This window comes from Channa argus, chromosome 6 (genome assembly GCF_033026475.1).
Source record: "Channa argus isolate prfri chromosome 6, Channa argus male v1.0, whole genome shotgun sequence".
Lineage (NCBI taxonomy): Eukaryota > Metazoa > Chordata > Actinopteri > Anabantiformes > Channidae > Channa > Channa argus.
In genome coordinates, this window is record NC_090202.1 from 25,472,535 (window position 1) to 25,486,777 (window position 14,243).

At 42.9% G+C, this 14,243-nt stretch overlaps 1 protein-coding gene across 2 annotated transcripts; it reads right to left on the minus strand.

Moving 5' to 3' along the window:
* Positions 1 to 5: 5 nt before the first annotated feature.
* gipr (gastric inhibitory polypeptide receptor) lies at positions 6 to 8,019 on the minus strand. 2 transcript variants are annotated; one of them, XM_067507775.1, is made up of 16 exons: positions 7,759 to 8,019; positions 7,444 to 7,604; positions 6,423 to 6,511; positions 5,100 to 5,196; positions 4,883 to 4,990; positions 4,670 to 4,791; positions 4,096 to 4,202; positions 3,610 to 3,763; positions 3,290 to 3,449; positions 3,146 to 3,206; positions 2,891 to 2,960; positions 2,597 to 2,685; positions 2,184 to 2,322; positions 1,931 to 1,972; positions 1,674 to 1,766; positions 6 to 1,527 (listed from the first exon to the last, which is right to left on the minus strand). In XM_067507775.1, the coding sequence occupies exons 3-16, from the start codon at positions 6,474 to 6,476 to the stop codon at positions 1,333 to 1,335; spliced, it is 1,491 nt and encodes a 496-aa protein (XP_067363876.1). In that variant the 5' UTR covers positions 6,477 to 6,511; positions 7,444 to 7,604; positions 7,759 to 8,019; the 3' UTR covers positions 6 to 1,332. The 2 variants fall into 2 exon arrangements, with proteins under 2 accessions (XP_067363876.1, XP_067363877.1); XM_067507776.1 differs by having other exon boundaries at positions 6,423 to 7,604.
* Between the last annotated feature and the right edge of the window lie 6,224 nt (positions 8,020 to 14,243).

The window sequence follows — 14,243 nt, forward strand, 5'->3', positions numbered from 1 at the left end:
TTGTGTTTATGTAGCTACCGAATAAACCAAAGATTGTACACAGAGACTGCACATCTGGCACATGCATCGTATCAGAGATGGTGCTTGGAGAATCACTGTTTATGTTGAAAGCGTTCAGAAGAATATCTAATAACATTTTGTGTTTATTGTTTTTATTTTTTATGCTGAACATTTCCACAACAACATGAAAACCAGCAGGTGGTGCTAATGGTGTGACTAACAGGAAGCGATGCTAATGATGGGTCTGATTCAGTCCTGATCACTAATTGCTTTGTTTTTGGTTTCTTCCCCTCCAGTAAAGGGTGGAACAACGGAAAGAAGTCATCAATGAAGTCGCACCCTGCTTCACTGTTTAGTGACAGTTGCAGCTGTTGTGGGTTTTGTTTGGCACAAGATGAGAGTTTAAACTTCACGACTCCTAAACCAGATTCACTGGCTGCTGAAAAAACGCGAGCCAATAATTGAGACTTGAGTTTAATCTGCACTTTTGGCCCTGAAGGTGATTGAGATCTGAAAGACCTGTGCTTGTGAACAGGAATTAACGTGATACTGGTCAAATATAGGTTTATTGAAAAACACGGAGCAGGTCATTTGATCACATTAATTTTTAAGATTTGAGGTGAATTGCTCAGTATGAGTAGCGCTTTGTGTGAATGTATTTGTTTGTCTTTCTTTATGCAGCACTCTCACTCCGCTAGATGGCGTCTCGCTGGTCCGAAATTCAAAAGAAATTCAACCTTCATACTTTACAGTTCCGCTGTTTTGTTGCAAGGTCCCTCTGCGATTTTGAGAAGGAAGATTAGTCTGTTTTTCTTGAGAGAACGTCTCTTATATTAATCAACATTAGAGTTTGCATTTCATAACCCAAACACAGGAACTTAATATAGTGGAAGCCAATCAGGAAGAACCTCAGTAGGTTTGATCTGGTCTGGGAGGTAGAATTAGTTTAGAATAATTGCACTAATTTGTAAGACGGTAGTAATAACTAAACTAAAGTGCACTGTGGGGAATGAGATGAATATTTTTGTCAGTTCTGTCAGCTTCTGATTCACATGTGTTTGCATTCAATACATGTTTTTTTAGTGTTTCCTTTGATAGAGACCAGGTTCCGGGTCGGCCCAGATGCTTAAGATTCACTGTGTTGAACGGCGTCGATGAAACACTGAATCCACACACCTTCCTGTGTGATCTGACTTATGTTCAAGAGTGACTTTAAATAAAAGGTTGTTTGAATACAATAACTGACACATTAAAAATCCTCTCCGTCAGTGAGTCTGATCCTCTGGAACACTTTGGTCTCATCGTGGCCTATGGTTCATTAGACATTGTTCCTCAGAGATATTGGATTATGTCTACAGCTGTCTGGCTCCCAGCTGGTCCTGGTGGTGGGTGTTTGAGAGGGTGAGGAAGGGGCCGCTGAGATCGGAGGAGCGTGCTGGAGATGCGGTGGTCCTCTGGGCAGTGGGGTGACGGCAAGCAGGATGACGGACGGTGGCACTGGGTGGATAATGGCACGCTGGCACCAACCTGCACAGCAGTTTGTACACAATGTCACACAAAGCTGAGATTCAGTGCAACTTTTTTTGTCCATTTTCCATTTGTCATAACGGCCTTGTTAAAACCATCAGCATGTGTGGAATTGGCTACAATGAAATGTAGTTATTTGCACCCACTTGTGGCGTGTTGCTGCCGTTGTTTCTCAGGTCGTCCAGGCCAATCACCCCCAGCTTCCACCTGTGCCATTTCTTCGTTATCTCTGCCTGCACCTGCAAGAAAAAGACACGTCGCAGTGGCAGAAAGAAGACAGAAGCAGGTTTGCTATGATGAGTGGCAGCATCAGGACAACCAGTGTCCGTGTCCCCATAGACCCACATGTATGCACTTCCACTTTGTATCATTACACACCAACACACTTGGACGTGGCACTTACCTCCTTGTTGATAAAGCAGTAGAGGATGGCAACAAGAAAACCCTGTGAAGAGCAGAAATGGAAAAATGCTGTGAATTATGTTTTGTGATGCAGCTTTTATCCAGGAAAACGGTTAGTTTGCACAAAGTCCTGACAGGAAGATTTTATTGATAGGCCATTATCTATTGTGCCCATCAGTTAGTGATCAAGTTTCTGTGTGGAGAAGAAAAATAGGCCTATGCAGGATTTTCTCAATTCTCATTCCTAACTGTACCTGGAAAGAGTTGAAGAAGAGCTGGAAAAAGAGGTTGATGTTGCGAAGAACTCCACTCATGTGCTCGTCTGGTAGTGCTGCAAAGACCACCTCATGGATCCCCAGCAGGGGGATCAGCGTCAGGGTGGATTTGGCCAGTCTGGAGAGAAAGACACACTAAAGCGACGTCTGCGTTTGGGTTTGATCCTCTACAGAAAGCTGCAGTGGTGCATCAGTTCCTCTAGAGCTGGTATCTCTTCAGTAAAATATGCGCTAACATGAGCTCTGTGCACGGCTACTCGCGTTGATTAGGTTTTTAAACCTTTACAGCTCCAGGAAGGAGGTTTTCCACGCTACTGGTCCCACAGTGTTCACACGTTCATTAACCTGACATGTAAACCATTAGCCTAACTACTGTGCTGTGTGTGTCCCACCTGAATTTGTAGTCTGTGTATCTCATTTGATGTGCTTTCAGTTTGGATACAAGAACCTGGATGATGCGAATAAAGATGAAGAAGTTCACCTGAAGAAGCAAAACGACAGTCACTTCCTCAGTGGGTGAAGTGAGGTCACAGTTTAAAACAGGGAGCCACGTTCATTTGGTAAATAATTTGGCGCGTCTTTAAACGAAAGTCTGCTCAGTCACACACAACTTCTGAAAGTCAAATGTAACCACAGAAATGTCCCTTGTCCTTCAGTGTGTGTGTGTGTGTGTGTGTGGGCATTACCAGAATGGCGAGCAGAATGGGGGTGCGGATTATCCACCAGTGTGCCATCTTCTCATTTATCTCCCAACACCTGATCACACAGAAGGCAAACAACAGCCGTGTGGTGGAAATTAACAAATCTGCGTGAGGCGAATGAAAAGAAATGTGCGACATGTTTTTCCTCACATATTGAATTTTTCTCAGCGGATTGTCCTGCAATACAATTAAAAAACTTCTGCACAATGTCAAGACGGAACAACCCGAGGGATTGTTCACCTTGTGTTTTCAAACAGGTAACGCACGATAATCCAAGGAACCACAAAAAACACCGGGGCACCTGGAACATAACATACAGTCTGTAAGTATATGAGTAAGTACGTGTGTGTGTGTGTGTGTGTGTGTGTGTGTGTGTGTGTGTACCCCAGCCAATGCATAGATATCCACAGAAGAAGCGGTTTTCAGAAAACACCATCTGTGCCAGCAGGTTGTGCAGATACAGGCCTTCCACCAGCAGCCAGTAGTAGTTGGCTCCAACACAGTACTGCATCAGCACCTGAGCCATGCGGCAGCCAATCATCGCCTATTGTTTGCGTGTGGGTAAAGTTAGAGAGGTTAGAGGTAACACATTAGTGTAAATCCTGCCAAATATATGTTTTTTTTGTGTGTGTGTGGAAAGTTGTGTGACGCAATGTTAGTACACATTACAACTCCAAGATTTCATTTTCTCCGTGAGTCCAAACCTGGTCACTGAGGACTTTGGGAAGCTCCCTGTTGTCTCTGAACTCAGGAATTTCTCTGCTCAACAGAGAATCTCTGGTCAGGATGGAAACAGCTCGCAGAATGAATGATGCAAACAAGTGAGTGTGGATGTAGTTTCTGGTGCAGTGCAGCTTCCTGCAGATGTCACACACCACAGCAAATTTAAACATGTTTTACATTCTGACACATGCAGTGACACTTTATCAACCCTGGCTTTATTTGAGTATGAAGGTCAGTGAGGAACTTGAACCCACTTTTTCTTTTTTCGCTCAAAATGTCTGACCAAGGCAAGAAAAGTCAAACATTTATTTCAAAGAATTGATGCAGAAAGTGCCAATATTTCCTCTGAACTCAGACACGTTTTATAATGTAGTTATTAGCTTTACTGTCAAATCGCTCTAAAATAATTGGGTTGCAGGACAGGAAATCCAAAAGTGGACAAACACGTTCAAGAGTTGCCGGCCCACCTGAAGACGAGCAGAATAATCAGAGCCAGAGACAGACCGGCCAGGCTCACACAGTAACCCACTGTGTACATGGCTGTGAAGTAGGCGAAGATCATCATCTGCTTCTCCTGCACAAGATGCCACCGAGATACAAGCAGAGTCAGTTTTCGTGAGATTGCACTTTTCATCAGCACAAAAGCCAATTGATCGATATCATACGAACAAAACATCACAGAAAGTCAAAGGTGCAACTTTGCCTCATTGAGCTTTATAGTCTGCTGCACAACACCCTGTGTCTTATGAGGTCAAATTCCATTAAAACAACCCAAAACTTTAATGTTGACACCATAACATGACTTCATGCTTCTATTTTCCTGGAGGTCGATGGTTTTAGGGTCCAGGTCCAGGCGGGACTTGAACCAGGCTCCTCATCACTGGCACTTGTCTTGGGCTCAATTTTAATTTTGTTGCTTGGCCTCCTCGGCCCCCTGATTTGGTTTACTACACACACACACATGAAGACAGCCCTCAGTCTGCAGCACACACACACACACACAACAAGCCCCCTTTACATTGGGATCTGCACTTTGTGTACCTGAGCTTCCCGTTGGCCATTGTCATAGCTGCACTGGGAAGGGTCCCTCCATGTGGGGCTAGAGTTGCTGGTGGCCCACTGACCATCAGAGCCACACTCCCGCAACGCAAAGCCATCTTGTACTGCACAAACACACATCCGAGGCGACGACACACACTTTTGATTACATGCATTAGTACATGGGTACAATGAGCATAATGTGTAAATTCCTACCTTGGTTGTTCCATGGCAGGTACCAAGGGCAGGGAACCTTCACTGTGGAGTTTGGTTGTCCATCAGGCCAACAAGCATACTCGTCAAACATACGACTGCAAAACAATCCTGAGGAGAGAAAAAGGCCACAAATCAAGACAACGACATTTAGGTGCTGAGCATTTGCATGTGCATGATTGTGTTTTTGCTTTAGCGTGTGTGTGTGTGTGTGTGTTACCTTTGGGTCTGGGTTCTGTGTGCATCCAGAGAAGACATTCATTTCTGTAACGACCCCATTTGTCCAAGGTCTCCTTCATAGTCCTCCCTGACACACACTGACACACACACACACACACAAACACACAGATCATTCTGGCTGAAAGTAATTTGATTTACTCAGAAAATAATTATATACACACAGTACGTGTTAGCAGATTAAGAGCCTAATACAAGTTACTGACCCAACTAACTGTTACACTATGGACTGATTATTGAATGGCAAACAGACACAGGCTCAAGGGCCAGTGAGGTCAGGGCCAGTGTGGTCAGGAACAGTGAGGTCAGGGCCAGTGAGGTCAGGGTCAGTGAGGTCAGGAACAGTGGGGTCAAGGCCAATGGGGTCAGGGTCAGTGGGGTCAGGGCCAGTGAGGTCAGGGTCAGTGAGGTCAGGAACGGTGAGGTCAGGGCCAGTGGAGTCAGGGCCAATGAGGTCAGGGCCAGTGAGGTCAGGGTCAGTGAGGTCAAGGCCAGTGAGGTCAGGGTCAGTGAGGTCAGGGTCAGTGAGGTCAGGAACGGTGAGGTCAGGGCCAGTGGAGTCAGGGCCAATGAGGTCAGGGCCAGTGAGGTCAGGGTCAGTGAGGTCAAGGCCAGTGAGGTCAGGGTCAGTGAGGTCAGGAACAGTGAGGTCAGGGCCAGTGGAGTCAGGGCCAATGAGGTCAGGGCCAGTGGAGTCAGGGCCAATGAGATCAGGGCCAGTGAGGTCAGGGTCAGTGAGGTCAGGGCCAGTGAGGTCAGGAACGGTGAGGTCAGGGCCAGTGGAGTCAGGGCCAATGAGGTCAGGGCCAGTCAGGTCAGGGTCAGTGAGGTCAAGGCCAGTGAGGTCAGGGTCAGTGAGGTCAGGAACAGTGAGGTCAGGGCCAGTGGAGTCAGGGCCAATGAGGTCAGGGCCAGTGAGGTCAGGGCCAGTGGGGTCAGGGCCAGTGAGGTCAGGGCCAGTGAGGTGCCAAACCCTCTGCAGTTACTGCTACTATAAGTCAGCATTGGGCTGTGGGCAGGCCTGGATCTGTATGAGCAGAGTCAGTCAGGGACAACAGAATCACGTCGGATTTGAGTGAGCAGATAAAAACATCTGAGGAAAACTGAGAGAGAGCATGGTTTGGATTACAGGTAAAAAATCGGACTCTGCTCACACTGATTGGCAAACAGAAGATCCCTTGAAATCGAGTTTGCACACTCATGGCTTTTTGACACACGTCTTTAAACGTGGACACACTGTGTTATATTCAAACAGGTTTCTGCTCTGCCCACCGTGTCCTCAATAACATGTCCCACCAGCACGTACCACAGTCCTGGAGAGGAGGAAGAGGATGATGAACCGGTCAGAGCCTTTCATCATTGAGAGGTGTGTCAGAGCGGCTGCTGGGAGATCATCTCAAAGAATGAAAAACACATCACCCCAGGGTCACTGAGGGGCCATCAGGAGGTAATCAGGAGTCAAATTATACATTTACATTGCGTTTAGTCATTTGACAGCTTAGCTAAAACTCTAAGTCAAGGAGAAAAAACAAGAGAGTGCAATGTGAAGAAGTGTTTCAGTTTAATCAGATCAGAGATTTAATCAGAAGTCCGAGCTAGGACTCCATCGCTAACAACTGACTTGTTTGAATACTAAGCGCTTTCCTTTGAACGCACATCTTTCCATGTTTAAAAAAAAAAAGATCTCTATTTCCACTGAAATGAGACGACACCCTCCACATCAGCCGACGGAGAAACAGCTTGTCACTGATGACCATAAACCGAGCAAACCCTGACATTTTAGAATAACTCAGAGACTGGCTAATGCAGGAGATTGGGACTGGGAGGAAAAAACATTTCTGTTTCAGTGACACGTTCAAAGAAACAAATCTTCATTTTTCTTGCTGATCTGCTGTTGTGTTACACACAATTGAATTAATCTGTATGAAATTAGAGGAAACGCTTTACAAGTTCTGCCATATATCAGTGAGCCACACACTGAAAACATTGGTAGTTGAAGCCAAAAACAATGTGAAGCGGTGGGTTACAGTCAGTTATAGAAGATGATATTTTGGAAGCAAGTGAAATCAGCGAATGTGAGGATCTGAGTGAACATGCTTTTCCCTGGTCTGCTTTGAAAGTAGAGCATAACATTGCATGTTGCTAATGGTGCCAAAGGTGGAATACGAGGGGCTTTATCTAAAAATGATCTAGCGTTATTAATATTTATTTATTTTTATAAATATCACATTAACCGCAGAAGGTCGGACCTGGTGATGGTAGATGGTAAAGTCCTAAAGTAAAAAGTCCTTTTTCTGGGATTAAACTGAAATAAAATTGTGCCTCACAGATCACTGGTGGAGGTGCTCTCCCTTCCTCCAGGTGGAGGTCAGAGGTCGAGGATTTAGTCTGTTGCTCAGTTTCAACGGAGAGACTCCTTCCCAATCCTAAAATCCATCATTTTGATCTCCACTGTCTCCCTTTCATCCCGAGGGCAAATATTTAAAATCTGTGGTCATAGTCACCAAAAAAAAAAAAAAAATCATCTCGTATATTATCATGCTATAATAAACAATAACAGGGAATATTTCCAGATCAGCAATCAGAAGGAGAGGAAATGCCAAACACTGGAGGAAAATGCGAATACGAAATGTGGATCTTACCTGTGAGAAATGAACGTTACACTGTCAAATTCTGTCCCGATGGCAACTGGATAACGCTTCCCCCCGAAGAATTCAGCTTGGCTGATGGTATCTGGCCATACAGAGAGAGAACACCGATTCACGACTTGTCTGCAAAATCTGACAGACTCAGCTGGATCCCCCACCCACTCTCTCTCTCTCTCTCTCTCTCTCTCTCTCTCTCTTTCTCACATCATCATCAATGAAGGATGGTTTAATGGTGTGTTGCCTGCCATCCCTTATAATTCTCATGCAGTGCAGAAAGGTTTTTGTTCCTCCCATTAAAAGGAGCTGCCCACTCTTCTTCTTCTTCTTCTTCTTCTTCTTCTTCTTCTTATCCTTTTCCTTTCGTCTGTTCCCTTTCAGGAGTCGCCACAGCGAATCATGTGCCTCCATCTAACTCTATCCTCTGCATCCTCTTCACTCACACCAACTAACTTCATGTCCTCCCTCACTACATCCATAAATCTCCTCTTTGGTCTTCCTCTAGACCTCCTGCCTGGCAGCTCCAACCTCAGCATCCTTCTACCGATATATTCACAATTTCTCCTCTGAACATGTCCAAACCACCTCAATCTGGCCTCTCTGACTTTATCTCCTAAACATCTAACATGAGCTGTCCCTCTGATGTCCTCATTCCTGATCCTGTCCATCCTCGTCACTCCCAAAGAGAACCTCAACATCTTAAGCTCTGCTACCTCCAGCTCTGCCTCCTGTCTTTTCTTCAGTGCCACTGTCTCTAAGCCGAACAACATCGCTGGTCTCACCACCGTCTTGAACACCTTTCCTTTCATTCTCGCTGATACTTCATCCTCTTCAACGTCCTCCTCACTTCACTCTTACTAATCTTTGCTACATCCTGCTCCACACCAGTCACCTCTTCTACTCTTCGTTGCCTTTCATTTTCCTCATTCATCAACTCTTCTCACCATCAACACCATCCTGTGTTGTCTGGCTACACTCTCCCCTACCAACACTTTACAGTCACTGATCTCTTTCAGATTACAACATTGACACAAGATGTAGTCCACTTGAGAGCTTCTACCTCCTCTCTTAAATCTCTGCATCTAACTCACTCCAGAATTTCTCCTTCTCTTCTAACTCACATCCTACCTGTGGGACATAACCACGAACAACACTGAACATCACGCCTTCAATTTCCAGCTTCACTCAGTTCACAATAATACAGATTTCTTGGTTTCCCAGAAAATGACACTCCTCCGGGTGATGTCATCTGGAGAAGGCTGTCGGCTACAAGGGATGTTTAAAAGCTGTAATATGCAATTATGCACTATACTAAAGCCATAGAAAGCCCACTGAAAATTAGTGAAGTCGCCCTCTAAAATAAAAAAATAAAAAATAAAACCCTCTTGAGTTTCTGATGACATCGATACAAGGCGCACACAGTTTGGCAAATTCATGATACGATTTAGAAACAGAATATGTGATCTCCTCCAGGCAATCATGTTGTTGAGCCACTTCTGAAAACAGGGGGGAGAAGCAGACTCCCATTCTCTTAATATGATTGTCTATGCTACCCCCAGTCCAAACTTAAGGGCCTGCTGCATCAAAACCACAAAGTTTTTTTTAGGGAGCAGTCAAGTTTAGCAAAAAAGCAATCTGGGGCAATGCTGTACTAACTAAGTCAAATATTTCCTTCTAGAATGTTTGTAACTTAGGACACAATCAGATGCACACTTGTATGACATGTAACTGAATCCGATGGAAAAATCATATTTTGTTTGGGTTCCACATATGAAAGCGATGCATCACCTTCATCAACTGTATGAGCTCATATCACATAGGATTTTTTATTTTTATTTGCATTGTACAAGGACATATACTGAGTCAATACTGCTTTATATAGTACATGGTATCCAGATACATCTAGTGTTGCACACATGTGCCAATATGGCCTCATGTCATATATTTGAATATCTGGCCTCAGTATTTTGATAGTACTTTGTCAGTACTCCGACATTCAAACATTGGTGCTTGTATAAGGAGTACAGATATCACACCGAGTCATATCTTTGACGTTAATATTTAACTGATGAACATATGTGGTCGTTCCTCCACAACTTCTCCCAATGTTTGCTTTAGTAAATTCTCAATGATGAAAAGTAAAAACCCTAATGACCATAATGGCAACAGAACGAAAACGGGACGCCTCAGCATTCATCCTCAACATGTCAGGGACAAGCGAATTGAGCGGAAATGTATGACTGTTTATTGAGGTCACCCACAGGGAAGGTGATTCGACCGCATCAGCATGATATACCTACGTTAATAAGCACAGGCCCAGAAGAGAGCTTAAGCTTGTTGCATCCCCTCCGAGCCGAGGGTTAGTGGGTGCTGTGCACTTTTAGCACTTCAGATTGAACTTCCTCCAGTCCGGCCAAGCACTCGTAAATGACTGTACTGAGGTCTCGGACAAAGCAGGGTGCCATCACGTCATCGGCGCTTTGGATCCATCTCACAGTGGCAAATTGGGATAAGAATAATGAAAGAAAATGAAAAATGCCGTTGATGAGATTTTTATGCTGCTCCAGCTGATCTTCGACTGATCATTTTCGTGTCCCTGTGCTCCGAGGAGGTTTCAGTTTTACCGGTTGCCAAAGCAATAAAGCTGAATTATAGCCTTTTTATATGGGCCAAAGAGAAGAAAGGCTTTATTGAATTTTGCAAATATGAAATCCTAAAGGTACTTTTTTGCTCATACCTCATCAAAATATTCTAGTGTTGTATCACCAACTAGAAACATAGAGTGAAAACTTGAAGTTCTTCTGCAGTATTACCCCCACATCAGTAGAATTATGAAACTGTACATATTAATATTAGTCTCAAGCTCACTAAAATGCCTGCTGAGGTCACCTCAGAAATGGAACACATTTCCTTTCATCACATTATGATTGTCAAACATTTGATGGACATTTTTTTTAAATTTCTGTGTCACTATCTCACTACAGCAACCTGTGTTATGAAGGGAGACATTGCTAAAGATTCCACTGCGGTTATGGGTCATACTATTATGTCATACCCTAAATATTTTCACATTTCAGCCTTGATCAGCGGAGGCAGAAGAATTTATTTTCACCACAGGTGAAATAATTTGAAATGACAATAATTTGCCCCACATTTTACTGAAGAAAATAACAAAGTGCTACAGTTAGAGAAAACTGATTCATCACAACAGGCGCTTAAATTGTCATCGAATGTCATTTCTTTCCTGTTTTACACAAAACTCAAAATGAGCAGGAACTCGTTGCTGAGCATTTTAACTGGTATTGTCATAATTAGAAAAGTTATTGTTTTTCTCCGATTAGAGTTTGGGGACTTATGACACAGACACAAGGTGTTTGGTTGGATTTAATGAACATTTTACAAAACCAATTATCAAGACAGTTGGGTCATTTTTAATCCGCTCAAGAGCTACAGTTATTAAAAAACAGGCCCCTGGGCTCAGACAAAGACACTGCTTGTTCTTTGACCAGCAACAGCTTCAGATCTGTGGATGATATATGCTGTATGTTATTAGGAAATGTGCACACTGTAGCGTCTTGGTTGCAGTTTGTGTATTTTTTAATATCTCATTGAGGTTTTCCTGGTAAAAGCTGAATAAAAATAAATACATAAAAAAAAAAGATTAAACAGTGCATCGAACAACGACTAGTGTAATGCTTCCTATTGCAAAGCTGCAGATGAAGAATGTTCTTGCAGGATTTTTTGGTTAGAACACTGGAGGGCAGCAGACTATTTTTCTTTTACTTTTTCTTTGAGCAAAACAGTTGCACTGCCATATTGTGACATATCACTGCAGGTTCATCAAATAGAAATATATATTTTTAAATTGAATAAAATAAAAAAAATGCGTTTAATCAAAATGTTCTATTTTAAATTGGAGCATTAAAGATCAGGTTCACAATTTCTCATATCTGTCTTTAAGACAATAGTCAGGTCTCCATATGAACGCTGAAAGAAGTGATGGTGACCAGAATACACTGGTCTTTGTTATGTGCAGGAGTGTTATCGACTGTTTATCTAAAGTCTCAGTTTTTTTCAGTTGAAGGAAAATAATCGCAAAATTAAGTTTTAAACTAATGAGGCTGAAAACTATTCTAATATTGCAGCGAATTTAGAAAGTTGTCTTTATATAAACATTTTACTATTTTGTACCAAAACCAGGTTCTGAGGTCAACGATAGCAACATTATCATAGTTAGTACTTTTACTAATATAGTGAAAAGTAACATGTACTAGAAACACATTGAAAGCTTCCATCGTGTTTCGAACCACAGTTTCAAGACGAGTTTTAATTCTCTACTTCGTTTTGTTTCTTTCGATTTTTTTAATAATTAGTTGAGTGACCATGCAGAATTATATTCTTTCAAATCATCAGTTTTCAGTTTTAAGTACTTTACTCAACTCTTCTCAGCCAGTACATCTGTCCACCGAGTAGAAAATTGTACTTATTACGCCAGTGACCTACTGTATGTTTTGATCTGACACCAGGCTGGTTTCCTCCCAAACTAGTTTCAATTTAATTCAGCCGAAAAAGTGAAAAGTCATGAGAGCAAGCATTTCGTTTTAATTCCTTATCTAATTTAGCTGAAAGACACGCTGATAAAAGGCGAGGGAGGATCTGGAACGATCAGTTAATACATTCACTCACATTTACCTCACCGATGATTTAACAGGCTGATGCTCGGCTACAAAATACACTGACACACACACACACACACACGGGGATCATTGCCAGTACAAACTGACCTAGTAGTCCTGTGGCACATACCTTTCTGGATAACCATCCTCCCTCAACTTCCACATAATATTTTGACTAAAACCCATCTGCAGTAATATTTATAATCACCTCGGAGATTTAGCGTTGTTTCCACTCGATCCGTTAGCTCCTGAACTCAGACCAAGTTCAACCAAACAAGTCAAAGGAAAACACTTATCACTAACATACTCGTTATTTGAATTCTTAACAACGCATTTATATACCGTGAATACTGTATGTTGTTTAGGTAAGTAGGATATTATTGGTATTGATTATAGTAATATGTACCGTAAGGCTCAAGCTGATTATATAATGTGTTTGCTGACAGGTGGCTAACGCATAATGACACATCAGCATTTATTAGTTCATTATATTTTTATATTTTAACCACCAGGTGGGGTCGAGGTAGTGTGACAGCTCGCTGCCAAGGTGACAGGTACTCACGTACTGTCCTTGAGGGCACTTTTGAGGTACTTGTACTTTTGTTTGATGTTACTTTAACTTTTCCTCGATGGCATTTCACGAGAAATGTGTACATTTTAAACCTGTGAATAATCGTCCCTTACAGGTTTTTATGCTTGAACATCTGTCCGTCTGTTAAAATGCCTGGACAAGTGGCTGGACAAGTTTTCAGCTAAAGTTCCTAATACAACAAGCATTTAATATTGTGGAACTTTGATCTCTTCGTGGCTCTGTTGTGTTATAGGTCTGGGTTTGGATAGGTGAGAGACTCATTGGGTTCCCACTGAGCCAACACAGAAAAGCCTGTGTTATTTTGTGGAGGGGGGGGGGGGGGAGGGGAGGCTTTCTCTCTTTCTGACTTCAGGTGCCAGGAAACCTCTCTGCCCTTCACATTCCCCAGTTTCGGTCATGTGACCAGAGTTTGGCCGGAGCCAGCGGAGCACGACCAGAGAGACTCACAGAAGGCCCTGTTTTTCTTTCTTTTCTTTCTTTCTTTTTTTTTTTTTGTCTCACAGGCTGAGGGATTTGATGAGATTCAGTTTCACCGTGGCCTCGGGAACTTTTAGCCAGGAACTAGGCCACTGTTTGCCTTGTGGCTTTTTGTTACTGCCTGTAAATAATTGTGTGAATAATAGTGGTTTTCATCTGGTGAGTGCACTTGTGTTTGAGGCAGAGGTGTTGTTTTGTTCTCACTTTAACCTTTAAGCGAACAGGTCACAAATTGTTGGCCTTTTTTTAACATCTTTAACAGCTTTTAACAGTCTGACTCCCCCTGAATATGAATTTAAAACATGGTCATAAAAATACTTGTCAGAATACAAGTGAACCCTAATGTGTAGTTACTGGAATCATGAGCGGTCGTCAAGCAGCTCGTTCCACTTTTGTTAGGGGCGACATTGATACGTGATTCAGGGACAACAATTGGCAGAGACCTCTCCCATATTTACCATGGGATGTTCATTAATTTTTCAAGTAGCTGCCTTCATCAGGTGTGACTGCTGCTCTTTTTGAAGCTAGAATGAACGCACTGGAAACTTTAGCTGACAAGTCAAATACCTGCTGATCACACACCTTGCATTTAAAGGAGGACGAGAAGGAACAGAGCTGAAACGGTTCATTAGAACAGACCAGAGCCTTCACTTCCCTCTGTTCTGTGGCCAACAGTGGAGGAGTGTGGTGATGCAGGGCAGCTCCCAAAGCATGTGTATAATTTCATAAATGTGTGG

What these genes read in the sequence shown, in the direction of transcription:
- gipr (XM_067507775.1), bottom strand. Translation starts at nt 6,476, where the DNA reads ATGATGAAAGGCTCTGACCGGTTCATCATCCTCTTCCTCCTCTCCAGG. An exon ending in TCTTCTTCAACTCTTTCCAG is followed by an intron (nt 1,973 to 2,183) that starts GTACAGTTAGGA and finishes TGCTCTTCACAG; the next exon opens with GGTTTTCTTGTTGCCATCCT. An exon ending in ACGGCAGCAACACGCCACAA is followed by an intron (nt 1,528 to 1,673) that starts GTGGGTGCAAAT and finishes ACTGCTGTGCAG; the next exon opens with GTTGGTGCCAGCGTGCCATT.